General features: G+C 32.8%; 4 protein-coding genes across 4 annotated transcripts; 2 read left to right on the top strand and 2 right to left on the bottom strand.

The window, feature by feature from the left end:
- Positions 1 to 4,018: 4,018 nt before the first annotated feature.
- On the bottom strand, positions 4,019 to 8,766 carry LOC111677590 (putative uncharacterized protein DDB_G0277255). Its single transcript, XM_023438742.2, has 7 exons — positions 6,641 to 8,766; positions 5,876 to 6,575; positions 5,654 to 5,807; positions 5,469 to 5,593; positions 5,240 to 5,342; positions 4,866 to 5,170; positions 4,019 to 4,800 (listed from the first exon to the last, which is right to left on the bottom strand). Exons 1-7 carry the CDS (start codon positions 8,466 to 8,468, stop codon positions 4,683 to 4,685), a joined length of 3,333 nt encoding a protein of 1,110 aa, XP_023294510.2. The 5' UTR covers positions 8,469 to 8,766; the 3' UTR covers positions 4,019 to 4,682.
- A 612-nt stretch (positions 8,767 to 9,378) lies between these two features.
- On the top strand, positions 9,379 to 10,289 carry LOC111677601 (putative lipoyltransferase 2, mitochondrial). The gene has a single exon (XM_023438758.2). The coding sequence runs from the start codon at positions 9,479 to 9,481 to the stop codon at positions 10,187 to 10,189; it is 711 nt and encodes a 236-aa protein (XP_023294526.1). The 5' UTR covers positions 9,379 to 9,478; the 3' UTR covers positions 10,190 to 10,289.
- On the bottom strand, positions 10,264 to 12,150 carry LOC111677600 (tRNA (guanine(10)-N2)-methyltransferase homolog). Its single transcript, XM_023438757.2, has 6 exons — positions 11,977 to 12,150; positions 11,857 to 11,919; positions 11,406 to 11,798; positions 10,942 to 11,344; positions 10,682 to 10,880; positions 10,264 to 10,623 (listed from the first exon to the last, which is right to left on the bottom strand). Exons 1-6 carry the CDS (start codon positions 12,052 to 12,054, stop codon positions 10,269 to 10,271), a joined length of 1,491 nt encoding a protein of 496 aa, XP_023294525.2. The 5' UTR covers positions 12,055 to 12,150; the 3' UTR covers positions 10,264 to 10,268.
- Positions 12,151 to 12,448: 298 nt separating this feature from the next.
- On the top strand, positions 12,449 to 16,939 carry LOC111677598 (eukaryotic translation initiation factor 3 subunit A). The gene is made up of 4 exons (XM_023438754.2): positions 12,449 to 12,646; positions 12,959 to 14,043; positions 14,107 to 16,276; positions 16,340 to 16,939. The coding sequence occupies exons 1-4, from the start codon at positions 12,598 to 12,600 to the stop codon at positions 16,387 to 16,389; spliced, it is 3,354 nt and encodes a 1,117-aa protein (XP_023294522.1). The 5' UTR covers positions 12,449 to 12,597; the 3' UTR covers positions 16,390 to 16,939.
- The last annotated feature ends 1,392 nt before the right edge of the window (positions 16,940 to 18,331 follow it).

The raw sequence follows: 18,331 nt of genomic DNA, 5'->3' as shown, positions 1-18,331 counted from the left end.
TAACCGTTTAGATTTTCTAAGAATATGACTGAAATTTACTTTAAGCTGGAAAAAATTACAAAATTTTAATAGCGTTTATACAAATACAAATATTTTTTTTCATATATAAAGAAAAGAAAATAATGTTTCAATAAAACCACCGATTTTGTTTAGTTATTTAATAAAACTAAAGATTTGGCATTTAGTGTAAACGCTGTTAAAATATTGTTATTTTTTTTTCAAAAATATGGCAAATAATTTAATTAAATAATTACTAATTCTTTAAAGAAATGTATTTAAAAAAGTAATAAATAAATTCGGCTGGGTCGAATCTAGCAATACCCTTTAACTACTATTTAAAATGTCTAATATTTTTAAGTTTTATGCTAATATTTTTTTTTTAATTTAAGTAGCTGAAACTAGTTAATATGTCAAATCTTACAGTTTGCTTTTTTTCGCTATTTGGACAATTTATTTAGCTAGAATGTTGGTTCAAAATGTTTTCAAATCTATGGATCCAGCAAGACTGATTAAAAATAAATACAAATTGCCAAATGGTAAAGACATTTTAATAGTTAAAGGGTATGTAACTTAAAAATTATTAAAAGATTTAGAATATTATTGAAATTTTAATAAAATTCAATATTATTTCATTAAACATAAGCTATAAGTTTGTTTTGTTATAAAAAAAAGAAATGTTTAATAAATTAGTTTATGCTTTGTACCTGTTTAAAAAAAGTACTATTTTAAATACTTTTTGTTATAATTTATATAAAATAAAAAAAAGAATGAAGAAAAAAAATTGGTGTTATTAAAAATTTATTTATATTATGCATTCCTTAAAAGCATATAAAATATTTAATTATGGCCAAAAATCAAATAATTAAAAAAAAAACTATAAAAATAATTAAATAAAATTTAAAAATTAACAGCACAAAAAAATATTTTGTTTTTTCTTTTTTTAATAATTATTTTTTGATATTTTTCGCAACTACTTTTAAATATTGAATATTATTAAAATTTCATTAAACATAAACTTCAAATATTTGTAAATAATTTTTTTTTGTTACAAAAACCACTATATTTACACTGAAAGTAATAAAAACAACATAAAATTTATATAGGTGTTATTAAATGTTGTAATTGTTAAAAAAAAAAAAAAAAAAAATTATAATCCAGCAGTTTTATTAGTGTCTAAAAAAAATTTAACAAATTATATCTTTATAAAAGATACAAATTAAAAAAAAAAAAAAAGAAAAACTTAAGAAAATTACTAGTCATAAACTGCGTTATTAACCCTGTTTATTTCTTATTTTCTTTTTTTTAACTAAAAAATTTAAAAAGAAATCTATTAAAATGCAAAATTTTTATTACATCTTTAAGTAATTTTAACAAATTTTTTAGTTTATTCGTTAAGTTTGTGTTATTTGTGTAAGCTGTAAATTAATTACCAAAATTTCGTAATTTTTTTTCTATTTAAATAAAAACTTTTAAACTATACTTTGAATACTAATCTAACTTTTATTATTAAATTTATAAAATTTCTCTTTTTTCTATTATACTATTATTATTATTATTCTCATAAGCTATTTTTTAAGTAATACTTTTTTAAATTTTAGTTACAATACTATCAAAATCTTTAAGTTTAGTTAGATTATCTAATAAAAAGAATATTATTTTTAACAAAAAAAAAACTGTATTGTATTTTAATAATAGTTAAATAATTAAAAGAAATCAACAAAAAATTAATAATAAAAACAACTTTATATTGAATGTTAAAAAAAATTAATGGTTTTACTTTAAAGATGAGTTTAAAGGTGACGTAGACGTTTTTATTGATCTTGTTTTAATATTAGCAATTTCAAAATTTCCCAGCAAAATGTTACTTGACAAAAATGTCGTTTATTTAGAGGTGCAAGTGATGACGAAGAGAATTTCGCATAATCGAACCAATTCAAAATCGATGATTCGAAAACGATGTTTCAAATCAAACTTTCGAAATCTAAAGGGAGTGCCTTCGTTTCTACCTTTTTCTATATATTTATTGGACAAGAACAATATATTTAGATATCCTACTGTTATCGATAAATACTTTCGCTCTCTCTTGTGCGCGGTCGAGACTTCGAAGCTTCGGCCCATATTAGAGAATTGTATTCCATTCTCGATCGGATATATGTGGTATAAAAATTAGGAAGATTAGATGGAGTGAAATATGTCTTACACCGTCTCATACTTTAATTCCTCTTTAGACACTTGAGAAATGTGTTTTGACCAGCAAACATCGCAATGAATTTTCATGCTCAAAACATCAAGAGTTTTCGATTCCTTAATATTAACACCAGCCATATATAAAGATGGAACAACAATATCTGCCAAGCGTTTATGTGTTAAACAACATTAAGTCTTGCGGTCGTTAAAATCGACTCTGTTAACACGACCCTATACAAAGATTTTCATCAAGTCGTGATTAAGCGATTCATTTATTTCTCTAGAAGGCTTGGACTAAGATAAATATATAGTTGGAAGTTTGATATAGAAGGTCATTTATGAACATAAGAAATAGAGTAGGTGAATGACCCCTAAATTAATCTTGAACTCGTTTCATGAGATCCCATCTATAACAACTCGTATCGTAGTGCGATCTTTAAGAAAGATCAAAATAATATTTCCGACACCAAATGCACCATGTCAGACTCTATCAAACGCCACTTTACTTTCATCAAAATGGTAAATGGAATAACATATTTTTTCTCCGAGAGGAAGTCTAGTAAGTTTCCCGTAGAGGGACCTCTACGAAAGCAATACTGGAGTTCGTTTAGTAAATTGCTGGTCCCTTAATACTTGAAAAGATGGAAATTTACTTAATGGGCGACCTAATTCAGTAAACAGAAGCCCCGACATTTATGGCGTCTATATGAATGTTGTACAAATTATGCTCTCTCCGTGTACATGAGCATGTCTCGGGGGAGCATCCAACTGTTTGATATTAAAATTAAGACGACTCCTTAAGGAACTGTTTAGTCAGCATGACAGTTCGACTGTGTTCGATTGTTCTTTCCTGGGGGGAAAAACTTTCGATTGATACAGCTGTCGCTGGGTTGACAACCTTTTACTGAGTATGACTCGGGTCGTTCCGGAGCGTAGATCCAATTGTCGTGGGAATAGTTTATGTAATTTTAGTTGGTAGCTGTTTTAACAAAAAATATAGTTCGTTCTAATCTTTTTCAACATAAGCTCTGCTCATAGACCAAGCAAAAGCTTGAAGCAAATATACATAAACATGAGGTGAAAAATACGATCCTCATAAGTTAATGCATGTTTCCACATAAACCGTAATCGGTACCGAAAACTTACCTTATTCGGTACAATATATGAATTTCCGCACCGATTACGATTTATGCGGAAATAAGCCTTTGGAGCGTAGATCCAATTGTCGTGGGAACAGTTTCTGTAATTTTAGTTGGTAGCGGTTATAACAAATAGTGAAGTTCGTTCCAAGCTTTTTCAGCATATGAAGCCTCCACTAAGCTCTGATCATAGACCAGGCGTTTTTCCTTAAAAAACGATTTTGCTAAAAACTTAAAGCAAATATACATAAACATGAAGTGAAAAATTCGATCCCAAATATTCTAAGTTAAGGCATGCTTCTACACAAAACGTAATCGGTACCGAAAACTTACTTTTTTTTGATATAAATTAAATGAAATTTCGGCACCGATTACGGAAATATGCGGAAATGAGCCTTTAGGTGTAAATTATGGCTAAAAACTTTAATTGCGGACCAATGTTTAAGAAATCTATTGCAGCAAATGTAAAGTGTGAGTTTTTTTGTAATTTTTAAAATTTGTAAAAAAAAAAGTTTTTTAAACCCCCGCATTAACTAAAATAAATAAAAAATTCATTATTTTTATACATCAAAAAATGAACTTCATTAAGAATATATTTTTTGAATTTTTATTAATAAGATTTAAATCACTACATTTAAATGTAATATTATTTTAAATAGTATTTGAGTTTAATTAGGTTTTTATTTTGTTAATTTTTTTTTTTTAGATTTTTTGCTTCTTTAATTGAAGTTGCAAAGTATTTGGTAAAAATTACTACAATATTTAATACTAATTTAGTGAATACAATAATTGTATTTGAACAAAAAGTATTAAAATATCTAGATTAATCAAAATCATATAATTATGATAAAACAAAAAAAAAACTAATAAGTAATAAAAGAAATAAAATTAAATTAAATGTTTAATTATAAAAAAATAATATGTATGTATATAGGAAATGGTAGAAAATATCAACAAAAACAAAAAGAAATTCGATAAAGAGTTCTAAAGAGATAATATAGTAAAAGTGTTAAATAAAAATTTACAAAATGTTGCAGGTAATGGTAAACAGACAGTTTATAAATAAGATATTTAACTATGATTTATAGGACTAGCCTAATATTTTGTATAAATATCTTAGTTATTTACTGGTTTAGGGTTAAAGAGGAAAGTTTTAAGATTTCAAATAGTTTGTTATAAAGATAATACAAAATACTATAAATTGGTAGTAATTTTGATATAATTTTTTTTGTTAATCCTGTTTTGAAAGAAAACAGGTTGTAGTTGTTAAAAATAAAAGAAAAATGAGTTAAGAGATTTAAAGTTTAAGGTAATAAAAAAATATAGAAACAAATATTATTATTGTATAGTTATTAATTAATTGCGACGATTACGTCTGCGGCTAGAACCGGCATAGGCAGAGGTATTCTGTTGTTGTTGCTGGGGATGCTGGCCACTATATAAATTATCCAGGAACTCATGTAAGGACGCCTCACTAATGGGTTGATTGAAATTAATAGGAATGTATAATAAGACAATAGAATAAATTTTATTTATTACCTGGTTGGTATATTATCACGTTTAAATTTACCACCCATTCCACCTGGTCCGGGATATTGAGATCCTGCATGCTGTTGTTGTTGTTGCTGGGCCTGTTGTTTCTGTTGCTGCTGCTGTTGTTGTTGTTGCTGCTGCTGAGCACCTCGAACAATACGATACTGTACCATATGCGAATTGGGTTCTAAATGTGCTAATGCTCCTTTTTGACAATTGGCCCATTCGGTGATGTCATAGACTTTACCCTCCATTAAAGCCAAATATTTCCAACGTAAACCCAACATACTAGTTTCAGCCCAAATGTCACCCTACAAGCATTGAAAAAATTGTATCAATATTATATAAAAATTTTTTAAGTAGTTTGGAAAGCTACTTACTTCTCTGGCCGAGTGACGTATTTTACAAGATGCACATTCACGAGCAGCATAGTGTGCACGATCTGTTATTTTACGTGGATGACGTAAACCGCATGTACTACATCTGCAATTAATTTAAAAAAGTGTTTCTATATAATTTCAATTTCTATAAAGTAATCTTTTAAGAATCTTTAATTCCAAACAAAAGTTGTGTTGCAATTTCTTCTAATCTATGGTTGTTTTTTCTTACCTAATAGTATTGGCTGCTTCTGTTATTTTAGTTTGTAACTGTGATAACAAATCATGTAGTTCGGTCCAAGCTTTTTCAGCATGTAAAGCCTCCGCTAAACTCTGATCATAAGCAAGGCGATTTTCCTTAAAAAAGAATTTGTTGAAAAAAACATCACAACAATTTAATAACAAAAAAATCATTACCGGTTCACCAATCAATTCAAAAGCTCTTTGTAAAACTTTAAAAGCCTCTTCGGCTCCAGCTTGTTTATTCTTATCTGGATGTACTAATACGGCAATTTTCTTATAATGTTTACGTATTTGCTCTTGTGAACTATTCGGCGGTACCCCCAAAATACTATAAAAATAAATTAATAAACAATTTATAATAATCGTTTTCAATTTTATAGAAAATACACCACTTACCTATAAGCATCCTTTCCTTTGCAATTTAATAACTGATACATAGCTTCCTCACCAGTTGCCGGTAGACGTCCAGTTTTTATCGCTTCGCTAGTGGCTTCCGGTGGTTTTTTCTTATAGAATCTTCTCCAAAATGCCCATTTCGATGTTTTCGAAAATTTTGCATCAAATTTTCGACAATAGTTTTTAAACCAAATACCCGGTTTATTCGAATTTTGCTTTAGATCCTTATGTAATTGTTTTGCATACATTTTGCCGCATTCATAGGCATATAGTAGACGTTCATAGAGTATACTACAACCGAGTACAACAATGTCATAGACCAAATAGAATAGCCAAGTCAATATCTTAAGAGTGTATGTATACCAGGCTTGGAGAAAACGTTTTGCCAATTCATAGTTACGATTATTACCGGCGCCATTAGCATACGATGAATTATTCAACGATGATGATGGTCCATATGAGCTATTGTTACGACGTTTCGTCGACGAATAGGAATACGATGCATTTGAGTTGTTTTGATAACGAGACCTTTGTTGACCTGTTGCTGATGATGAGTTGCCAGAATTTGAGGATTTTGTAGGTTTACGAGCGTATGTATTGTTTGTGGAATTGTAAACATTTGTAGATTGTGTCGAGTTATTGGGAGCACTGTTGGTGCTGCTTTTGGATGTGCCACGTTGTTCGCCATTGTAGTTTTTAGCTAAAAATATAGTAAAGTGTTATAAAATCGATTATAAATTTAAATTCATAAAAAATAATCCTTACATCCACCATTATTTTGAATTTCTGAATTTTTATTTGAACGTTGTTTTTTTGACTGTTGGTTATCATTGTTGTGGTTACTGCTGCTGCTGCTGCTATTACCATTATTAATATTTAATGTATTGTTTTTGGAATTATTAATTAAATTCTTTTGTATTGTTGTCGCTGATTTATTAGATGATATACCAATATTGTTGTTGTTGGTGCCATTTAAAGTACTAGTGTTGGCATTTGAACGTTTTTGATTGTTATTATTTAATTTATTATTTATCATTTGTTGTTGCTGTTGATTTTCCTTATTTTCGTGTGTTGGGGACTTTTTTGAAGATGAACGTGTTACTGTTGAATCGTCTCCCAAGCGACGTAAGTTAATTGAGGAATTATTTGCGTTATTGGAATCGTTTTTCGTCGATTTCTGTTGACTGCGTTGATTTGTTGAATTTGCAGCTGTAGTTGATGTTGGGTTAGCAGTTGTTGTCATTGACAAATTATTGAGATTATTTTGTTGGTTATTTTGCGTTTGATTGTTGAATTTGCTTAAAACATCCGAATATGTCATACGCATTGGTTTAACTTCGGCCACAATTCGTTTTTTAGGTGCTTCTTGGCGTGGTATTTCAGTTTTAATAATTGATGAAGGAAGTAGTGTTGCAGCAGTAGCAGGGGAGGAGGAGGACGTAATGCTTTGTTTAATATTCTCTTGGGGAATGGAGGGATTCAGGTTCAACTGTGGCTGTTGTTGTATGGCAATATGGGCATTATTAAGAGTCTTTTCTAGAGTTGCTTCGTTGCTGCTCCCACTAATATTGTTGTTAGTTAGTGACAATTCTGGATTTACTGAAATATGATTTAGAGTTTCTAATTGTTCTTGATTACTTGGACAATTTTCAAATTGTGTATACAATGGTGCTGCAACAGGGTGATTACCACCGGTCCAATTTTTACTATTATTGGGCATATTATGAATAATCACATTTGTTTCAGTATTGTTTGTTTGATTCGTTTCGCTATGGCTAATGTCTTCTGTTGCGGTAATTGTCGGCGGTTTAGTAGTTGGACCTAGCAAAAGTATTGGCGGCATTTCAGCTGTTGGCAGTTGGGTGAAGGTATTGCTTGAAAAAAGTTCATAACTGTTAAAAACTGGAGTACTTGCTGAGTTCGCAGAACCAGTTATTTGACTTTGAGATTGCTGCTGTTGTAGGGGAGCGGTACCAGCTGCTCCTCCCTGTGGATTGACATGATGTAAAGTTGTTGGTTGTGCCTGATTATATTGCGTCATAGGGTTAAAAGAAGTTTCACCTTTCAAAGGAATTATAGCATTCTCTGGGCAATGATATATTTTCAAAAAGTTTCCATTTCCAACCCGTAAAACAGAATAGGTTTCCTGTGGGCTAGTAGACGAGGGCACCTGTGTTGGGGGTACTGCAGCAGCTGCGGCAGCGTAAGCTGCTTGAGCTTGTATATTAAAAAGAAAATCATTAAATTGTTGTTGCTGTTGTTGAGGAGCAGCTGCTGGTGTTGGTTGGGGTGGTGGTTGCATAAAAGTTGCACCACCCATCAACGGATTCGACCAATGCACAAATTGTGTTGGCGGTGCAGTTATAGTTGTTGCAGCTGATGTCGGATTCTGTGCCGCTTGCTGTTGTAGTACGGCAGTCTGTTGTTGTAATCCTATATTGTTGTTAGTGTTAATAAACGATTGTTGCTGCAAAGGCATATGAAGTTGCTGCTGCAGCAACTGTGGGGGAGAAGCTAAATTTGGATTTAGCCCATGTCCATAAAATTCTGTTCTTCCAGTTGGGCCATCATTGTGAGATGATGGCGTTGACATTACAAGTTTAGTTTACGTGGTGATCTGATTTTGATGGCCAAATACAATATACTTTTTTCAGCCTTTTCTCTTCGCATGTATTCTTCTTAATACACAAGTTTCTTTTGCTTGATAAATTTTCTTAATTTTATTTATTTTGCTTTAATCAAATTACTTATATCACGTTTTTTCCATAATATTACATTAGTTTAAAATTGATGTGTAATTTTTTCCAAAAATTTTCAATTTAATAATTAAATTTAATGAATTATTGTTGAAAAAATACTTTTTGCTTCAAAACAGAGCACTGCGCCGACAAATATTAAAGCTGTAGGCGTCTGACACTAAAAATGTAGACGGCGGCTTAAAATCCACATAAGCCGGTCAAGTTTTTAACGTATAGTTTAAAAATTTCCAACAATTTTAATCTAAAAATAAATTTAATATTTAAGTACAAGATTAACTTTCGCAGTGTTTTCATACAAAGCAACATAAAATGCCACTGTTGGTTATAAAAGCAAACAAACCAAAAAATTGTAAATGTAATTAAAAATTTATGAAAACTTAAATTTAAAACAAAAAAATGTATTTTAAATCTCCATTTTTACTAATCAATAAATCAAGCATATTAATGCTTATTTTTATGAATATTGTATTAATTTGTTTGCATCAGCTGTTTAAATATTTGTATATCTTGCCCAAGTTTAAACCAACTTCATTGGGAGTTTAAACTAGCAAACAAAACTAACAAGCTGAAAAACTTACGGCTATATTATCATTTTGTTCTGCGGCTAGGCTTAATCGCCTTTAAGAATAATCGGCGCGGGTCTCTGTTTGAAAAACGTCACTTGGTACGAAAAATAATCACAAAGAGAGAATGTCAAATAGTTCAAACTGAAGTTGGCTGCAGATTATTTGAAATATATTTATACAGTACGTCGATGCTACAGTACATTAATCAAAACAAAGAACAGCTGTAGCTTGTTGTATTTTTTAATTTTTTATTTAAATTTTATAAATTATTAATAAAAATGACCAGATTAAAACCTCTAGTGTCAGTTATAAGGCCTGGTTTAATATCATATCAAACCGGTTTGCAATTACAACAGAAATTGACACAGCAACCTAATGAGCCCTTTAAAGAATTTCGTAATTTTTTGGTGCTGCAGGAATTTCATCCGGTTTACACCATAGGCATACGCACAAAAAGCTATAGCGATGAAGATGAACTGAAATTGCGTAAACTGGGGGCGGAATTTTATCGCACCAATCGTGGTGGTTTAATTACTTTTCATGGACCTGGACAATTAGTGGCTTACCCATTGCTACATTTAAAACAATTCAAACCCAGTATGCGTTGGTATGTTGCTAGTTTAGAACAAACAGTTATAGAATGTTGCAAAAGTATGGGTGTTTATAACGCAACAACAACCCAGGATACCGGTATATGGGTAAATGATCATAAAATATGTGCAATAGGAGTACATGGTTCGCGTTATGTTACTACTCACGGTATAGGTTTTAACTGTTGTACCGATTTGTCTTGGTTCGAACATATAGTGCCTTGTGGAATAGAAGGCAAAGGCGTAACTTCCCTATCTAAAGAACTTCAACGGCAAGTAACGACGACAGAAGCTGCGGATGTTTTACTTAAAACTTTTTCAACTGTTTTCGATTGTGTTGTGACGGAATGTAATGAACAGGAAAGTCAAGATTTATTACAAAACTATTTAAAAACGTAATATTAGTATTGTAAAGAATTGCATACTTTAAGACCAAAGATATCTCCAAATAGAAAAAAATACACTTTTTAAATTTTTGTTAATTATCTTTATTTAAAAATCTAGCTTTATTCAAATTGCTCTTTTGTTCTCGTCCATCCGACACTATTTTACCCCTTTTTAAAGCTTCTAAACGACCCTGCTCTCGTTGCTCCGCTTTACGCAAACGTCTTTCCGTACGCGTTTCGTATCCATTATCAAAATAACGTTCCCTAAAGTCTAATGCTAATGTTCCATCGTTAATTACGACTTCATCCGTTGAATGTTGTAATGGTTCAGAGGTTTTTTCATATGTTAACAAACGCCTGGCAGTTTGGCCAGTTAAAGGTTGTTCAGAATTTGAGATCAATATTAGATTCTTATGCAAGGGAATCATTTCATCTGAATAATCCTCTCTGTAAAAATATACTTACGATTAGCTTTATTATTATGGATAGTTTTCACATTATTTACCTATGATAGGGTAACCAACACACTAATCTACCACCAATTTTCAAATGACGTGCTGAAAATATTAGCAAATCTTTATACAAATGTTGTAAGGAATAATGTGAGGTTGACGGATAGTGGGGCATATCAGGATTGCGCGTGTTATCCTTTGTTACTATTTTATTTTCTACCTTTTCCGTGGATTCTCTTATACCATAAGGCGCTAAAATGAAGAATGTGTGAGATTTACAAAATATTTAATTTGATTTGTTAGCGACACTTACGATCAGTAATAATGCTGTCAAATTTAATTCGATCACTCCACAGAGGATTTGAAAAATCAGCCACTACAACATCCATATAACGATCAGCGCAATTGTACTGTTTTAAATTGGCTCTTATACTCTCATCTTTTTCGCGTACTTTTTGCGTTATACGACTAGGCCGGGCACGAGCATGTAACATCATGAAGTCGATATCAGCCCCCAAAACATAACCACCGAATTTGGCAGCACTAACCAGCAGTGATCCAGTGCCCACAAATGGATCAAATACTAAATCTCCCGATTGAATTAACGCTTGATTGGCCATAAGCAAACTCAACTGTGTATCCATGCTGGTGTTGCCAATAAATTTTCGAGTTTTTAAAGACATGTCTTTAATCAAATGCCTTTGGCCGTTGGCCAGCTATTTATGGGAATATACTAGTAAAATCATATAACATATGTATATTCTATAACAAACTTACCCATTTTCCAAACAATACATCTTCTGGTTCATCAGGTACTTGTGTTGGATCTAAACCCCAAAACTCTATATACCACCATTCTACTTGTGGAGTTTTTAAATTAACATTACCCTCTAAAGGCAAATAATCCATGGTTTCAATTTTCCCAATTTTTTCCTTTTGTGTAAAATGTTTGTTGTACGTTTCCACAGTTATTTTAAATGAACAGTCTGGTTGAAAATAGGGTTTTATACTTTCCATATTTTGCTGCACATAATCTTTTAAATTATTATGGTATTGCTTGAAATCTAAGCCATGACTCCAAAGTTCAAAAATGGCTCTTAAACCTATAGATCTGGAGGCAAACTTTAAAGCCGTCTCATCATTTGGAAATTCCACTATCCAAAATGGTTTCTGTTTATAAATGAAAAATATATATAAACTACACTACATACATTTTTATTAAACATACCAATGATTCTGGGCTAATTTTGCGATATTCCAAGTTAAAAAGTTTTACTAAGGAGTTGAATTCCTATAATGAAACATTTTAATAAATTAACATTTTTCAATATATGCTAATATAGCTTACGGCTGAGCGAAAATCTACATGTTCCTGGGCAAACCATAATATATATTTCTTCCAATTTTTTGTCATTTTAATAAGCATTTAATATATTTTGATATAATTTTATAATTTAAATTAGTTTCACGCAGGGTACACTGGTTTCACGCGTGTTTTTGTTTACATTTTGATTAGTGCTAATAATTAAATGGTTACTTTTCTAAATGTCATAATGTATTCGTAGTATAAAATTATTAGCAGAGTTGCAATATTGTGTAGAAGAATGCAGAAATGTATATTCATTTTAATTCTAATTATTATTTTGTATTACTAATAATAGAAGTTTAATTTGGGGTCACAATTTATTTTTTTATTAATTATTAAGTAAAATTTTGTTAAATCAAACAAATTTTAACCAACATGCAAATTTTCTTCCCTTATTTATGTGCCCTTAAAATGCAACACTGTAAAATTTTGTCGTGTCGTCAAAAGAAATGTCATTCGGCCATTTTGCATAAATTTCGACGGCAGACACAATTTCGCCGAAGATTTTTATAAATTTTCCGCATAAAAACGCAATAAAATTGTAAAAAATTTGTGTTAAATTCAAGTTAAAGTGTTATTGTGTGAAAATTATATGAATTAATAATGGCACGTTATACCCAACGACCGGAAAATGCTTTGAAAAGAGCGAATGGTAAGTACCAGTGCATTGATACACGACTTTTTCGCAAGAAAAATTCCATGCGGACATACACACACATCAATACAAAAAATGATTCGTATATGTATAAAATGACGGGTGGATGAAGGAGTAACTGTAGTGGTAAATAGTTAAAAAGAAGAAAAAACCCGAAGTGAAATGTCAAATGAACATAAGAAATAAAAAGAACAACAATGATGTAAATAAATATAGTATAAACGAGTGTGATATTTATAAAATGTGATGACGGCAATCCCAAAAGAGGTTATTAATTGGGAAAACTTTTTTGTTTTTGCTTCATTTCAGAATTTATTGAAGTAGGCAAACCTTTGCGTGCCTTGGATACTTTGCAGGAAGTGTTTCGTAACAAGCGCTGGAATTATGCCTACTCCGAGACCATTATTGAGCCCCTCATGTACAAGTACTTGTACTTGTGCGTGGAACTTAAGAAGTCTCACATTGCAAAGGAGGGTTTGTTCCAGTACCGTAATATGTTCCAATTGGTAAATGTAAATTCTTTGGAAAATGTTATTCGGGCATATTTGCGTATGGCAGAGGAGCATACAGAATCTGCTCAAGCTCAATCATCTGCAGCTGTAGCCGTTTTGGAATTAGATGATTTGGATAATATTGCTACTCCTGAGAGTATTTTAATGAGTGCTGTATGCGGTGAAGATGCTCAAGATCGTTCAGATCGTACCATTTTGTTGCCATGGGTTAAATTCTTGTGGGAATCTTATTGTCAATGTTTGGAGTTGTTGCGTATCAATACCCATTGTGAAGCTTTGTATCACGATATTGCTCGTATGGCTTTTAATTTCTGTTTGAAATACAACCGTAAAAGTGAATTCCGTCGTTTGTGCGACAAATTGCGCAAGCATTTGGAAGATATTTGCAAGAGCACCAATCAAACTACTGGTGTGTCAATTACCAAGTTGGAAACGCAACAACTATGCCTTGATACCAGGCTCTTCCAATTGGACTGCGCTATTCAAATGGAATTATGGCAGGAAGCCTACAAAGCTATTGAAGATATTCATGGTTTAATGGCTTTGTCCAAGAAAACTCCTGTTCCTAAAACCATGGCCAATTATTATCAAAAATTAGCTATGGTTTTCTCTAAGGCTGGAAACCAATTGTTCCATGCTGCTGCTTTGCTAAAACTTTTCCAACTGACTCGTGAATTAAAGAAGAACTTGACTAAAGATGATATGCAACGTATGGCTTCTCATGTATTGATTGCCACCTTATCCATTCCTTTGCCCTCGGCTCACCCTGAATTTGATCGTTTTATTGAAGCTGATAAGAGTCCCTTGGAGAAGGCCCAAAAGTTGGCGGTTTTGTTGGGTTTGCAACAACCACCCACCAGAGTCTCCTTATTGAAGGAAGTGGTAGGTTCTACACATAAAATTAAAAAAAAAGAAAATTACTAATGCAAATATTTGAAATTGTAGGTGCGTCTTAATGTCCCTCAATTAGCTTCGGAGGAATATCGCAATCTGTACAATTGGATGGAAATTGATTTTAATCCTTTGAACTTGTGTAAACGTGTACAGACAGTTGTAGATGCTATCGAGGCCATCCCTGGTGAAAATAATCCTTTAGCACCCTACGTTCGCCCATTAAAGGATGTTACCATCATGCGTTTGATACGCCAAATCTCTCAAGTATACGAGAGCATTGAATTTGATCGCCTTCTCAACATGGCTTCTTTCTCTAATATTTTTGATTTGGAGAAGTTGTTAGTGGAATCTGTACGTCATAATGACATGCAAATTCGCATTGACCATCAAAAACGTTGTATTTACTTTGGTACCGATCTTACCGAAAGCCAACGTGAAGATCATCCGGATGGACCCAATTTACAATCTATGCCTTCGGAGCAAATCCGTTCCCAGTTGGTCAACATGTCATCTGTTTTGCATCGTGCAGTTTCAGTTGTTTATCCCAACCGTGAACGTGATCAACGCGCCAAATTGCGTACTCAGATGGTGCAACATTATCATGAAATCAAAAACCGTGAACATCAACGCATTCTTCAGCGTCAAAAGATTATCGAAGATCGTAAAGAGTTTATTGAGAAACAAAATAATGCCCGTGAGGAAGAGGAGGCCCGCCGTTTAGAGGAAGAGGCACGTAAAGCTAAATTGGCCGAGCAAAAACGTCTCGAGCAAGAGAATGAGGAACGTGAACGCAAACGTCACCAAAACGAAATTCAAGCCATCAAGGAGAAGAGCTTGAAGGAGAAGGTCCAACAAATTTCTCAAACTGCTCATGGCAAGAAAATGTTGGAAAAACTCGATCCTGAAAGCATTAAGAAATTGGACGCTGAACAAATTGCAGCTAAGGAATCCGAAGAATTGCAACGTGAACGTAAGGAGTTGCAGAACAAACTCAAATCTCAAGAAAAGAAGATCGATTACTTTGAACGTTGCAAGCGCATGAAGGAAATTCCTCTTTTCGAGAAGTATTTGAGCGAGAAGATGGTCAAGGATAAGGAGTTCTGGGAAGCTCAAGAGGCCACACGTATTGAGAATGCTATTGCTGAACGCAAGGATGCCGTTATTCAACAAGAACGCCTTATGCGTATGCATCCAGATCGCGATGCTTTCTTGGAAACTTTAAAAACCGAGCGTGCTTCCGTGTATGCCGAGAAACTACAACAATTTGAAATTGCTTTGGCTGAAGAGCGCAAGAAGCGTTTGGCTAAACGTGTTGAAATGCGTCGTGAGCAACGTCGCCAACAATGGCTGCGTGAAAAGGAAGAAGAACGTATGCGTAAAGAAGAAGAAATCCGTCGTGCTAAGGAGGAAGAAGAACGCATTATTGCAGAGGCCCGTCGTAAGGAACGTGAAGCTGAGGAAGAAAAACGACGCATTCAATACGAAAAACAACGTGCCAAGGAAGAGGAGGCCGAACGCAGAATTCAAGAAGAAAGAGAACGTTTGGCTCGTGAAGTTGCTGCTGAACGAGAGCGTGAGAAGCCCGCTGACAAGGTCTGGCGTTCTCGTGGTGGTGATCGTGAACGTGGTAACCTCGAACGGGGAGATCGTGAACGTGGTGAACGTGCCGAAAGAGGTGGTGACAATAACGATTGGCGTCGTGGTGCTGTTCAGCCAGAACGCGAGCGCGAACGTCCAACTGAACGTAAGGAAACTACTGAGGGTGGCGCTGATGGCGGTTCATGGCGTGTGCGACGTGAACAACAAGAATCAGGTCCTACCCGTTCGGTAGCTGGAGGTGCTGGAGCTGGTCCACGTGATGACAAATGGCGTCGTGGTGGTGGTGCCGATGAGGAACGTGGTGGTCGCGGAGGAGATTTCCGTCGTGGTGGTGACCGTGAGGAACGTCCTCGTGGTGGTGAATTCCGCCGTGGAGGTGGTGAACGCGATCGTGATGAACGTCGTGATGGTCGCCGTGATGAGCAGTCTACTGCCGGAAACTGGCGTGACGCTCCTCGTGCCTCCGATCGTGATAATCGTCGTCCTGGTGGTGGCGAACGCCGTGATCGCGGTACAGGTGCTCCCGGTGCTGGTGGCAAGGATTCTGGAAATTGGCGCACTGAACGTCCTCCCGCACGTGAAGAAAAGGAGAAACCCAAAAGAGAACCCCAGCAAGATAAAGGTATTTATTCTTAACAAACAACTAAATTAATTAAATGACTAAAAATATACATTTGCTTTGTAGAAAACAAAGGCGGCGATGATGATGAATGGGTTAGTGTAAGACGTCGTTAAACGAAGCTCTGACTAACATTATATATATTCAACATAATTCGAGCAAAACTATGATGCCTCCCTCCTGCATTTTTCTAAACACAAATTTTTTATATACATGCCCTCTTTTTTAACTGTATTCTTTTAATTTTAAGCGTTATATTGTCTCAAGAGTGACAAAAAGTTTATGTGGAGATGGATGCGACGCAAGAACAAAATTAATTATGATATAAAGACTTTGAAAAGATTTTGTCTACCATTTTGTAATTGCTCCTTATAAAAACAATTTAACAATAGTAATATAAAAAGATGTATTCAATATTCAATTTTTTTTATTATTTTTCACTATAAAATATTATACTCCATATAAAAAAATAACATCGTCAAGGAAATATACTTATGTATGTATAACTACTTAAACAGTATACAACATCAATCATATTATATACAATTATTATTATAACAAAAACAAAAAGACGTTACTTTTTGCATGCGTCATTTAAAATTTAACTAACTACATTTAAAAAATAAATTTTAATTACAATATAATATGAAAATCATGCTCGGAGGAGAAATATGCGTTTTATTTGTTTTATGATATATTCAATTATACAAAGATCAAAAAAAGATGGTATATCATAAAAAACGATTTTGTAAAAATATAAGCAGTACCATTTCGTTCAGTGCATTACGATACGAATACCTACGTTTTTGTAAGTTTGAAATTTTAGTTGCAGAGAGTCGATTTGAAAATTTCGATCCAAATTGTAATGGTGTTTATGAAATTTTAATGGAATCATTAAAAATTTGCTTTGCGTTTGGCTTAACACTTTTTTCTGTTTTAAATTGCGACAAAGAGAAACAATGTTTATATTTATTTCTCGTTAGACTTCAAAACAGTTTAAGATAATTTCGTATATATACATATGTAACGGTCGGCGGTTTTTAAAAACGTTAATAAGATTGACATTTATTTAATTAACAATAGCGACATCTATCGTAAATAAACAATAGCTTTTCCAATTCGAAAATTACTGAAAGACAAACTGCCAAAGTTTCTTATTTATGAAATTCCTAACTAAATTTTTCAGAAATAGTCTTAAAGATAGAAAATTTACGAGAAATAGTGACACCACATAAATTTGTCGCAAAAAGAAGGCAAAATCAAATTAGAAAATCTAAAGCATTCCATTTTTAAAGTCTTGAATTAATGTTTATGAAAAACCGTTAGAAAAATGTGTTCCTAATAAATACGGCAACACTATGTTACAAAATTACCACGTGCTAAATTTTTTTTGACATTTCATTTCACAACGAAAATCGCATATTCGCCGCCGTATGAGCAATTGGACAAATTATCAAAAGTTGTTGTTGTAATTGCGTTGTATGATGTGGAAAAGCCGCATCAAGGCGAATAGCATAACAAAAAAGGAATGTCAAAACATTCCAATTCACGGCATTCGCTCGTTTGTCTCTTGCGGTCCACGTGAAAAATTCCAATTCAAATGGTCTAACAAATATGAAAAGAGTGTAGTGCTTAACAAAAAGAAAATATAAGAAAACAAATCAAGAATTAACAAATTACACAGTCTTAAAGCATAGAAAAGTTTAAGACGAAATAATTAAAATAACAAATAAAGTTGTAACAAAAGTTTGAAGTTGTGGTAGTCCCTTACAATTATTAAATCTGGGCAACATGTGAGGTTAAAATAGACAAGAAGCCAACAATCAAAGCAAAGCAGACATTTATAGAAAGAATTACAAAAAGAAGCAGACATAAGGAGAAAAATATAATAAAAGATAATAAGCAAAAAACAACCACAACACATACGACAGACACAGAAAGTGAACACGTTTTTTTTGTGTGGTGTGTTGAAGAAAACAAAAAATTTTAAATTATTACTTAAAAAAATTAAATAATAATAAAAAACAAGTGATTCGTGAAAAATATTCTTTATAAAAT

The sequence above is a fragment of the Lucilia cuprina genome, chromosome 4 (genome assembly GCF_022045245.1).
Source record: "Lucilia cuprina isolate Lc7/37 chromosome 4, ASM2204524v1, whole genome shotgun sequence".
Taxonomy (NCBI): Eukaryota; Metazoa; Arthropoda; class Insecta; order Diptera; family Calliphoridae; genus Lucilia; species Lucilia cuprina.
The sequence above is the reverse complement of the archived record's forward strand: the minus strand, read 5'-3'. Positions and strand labels throughout refer to the sequence as shown.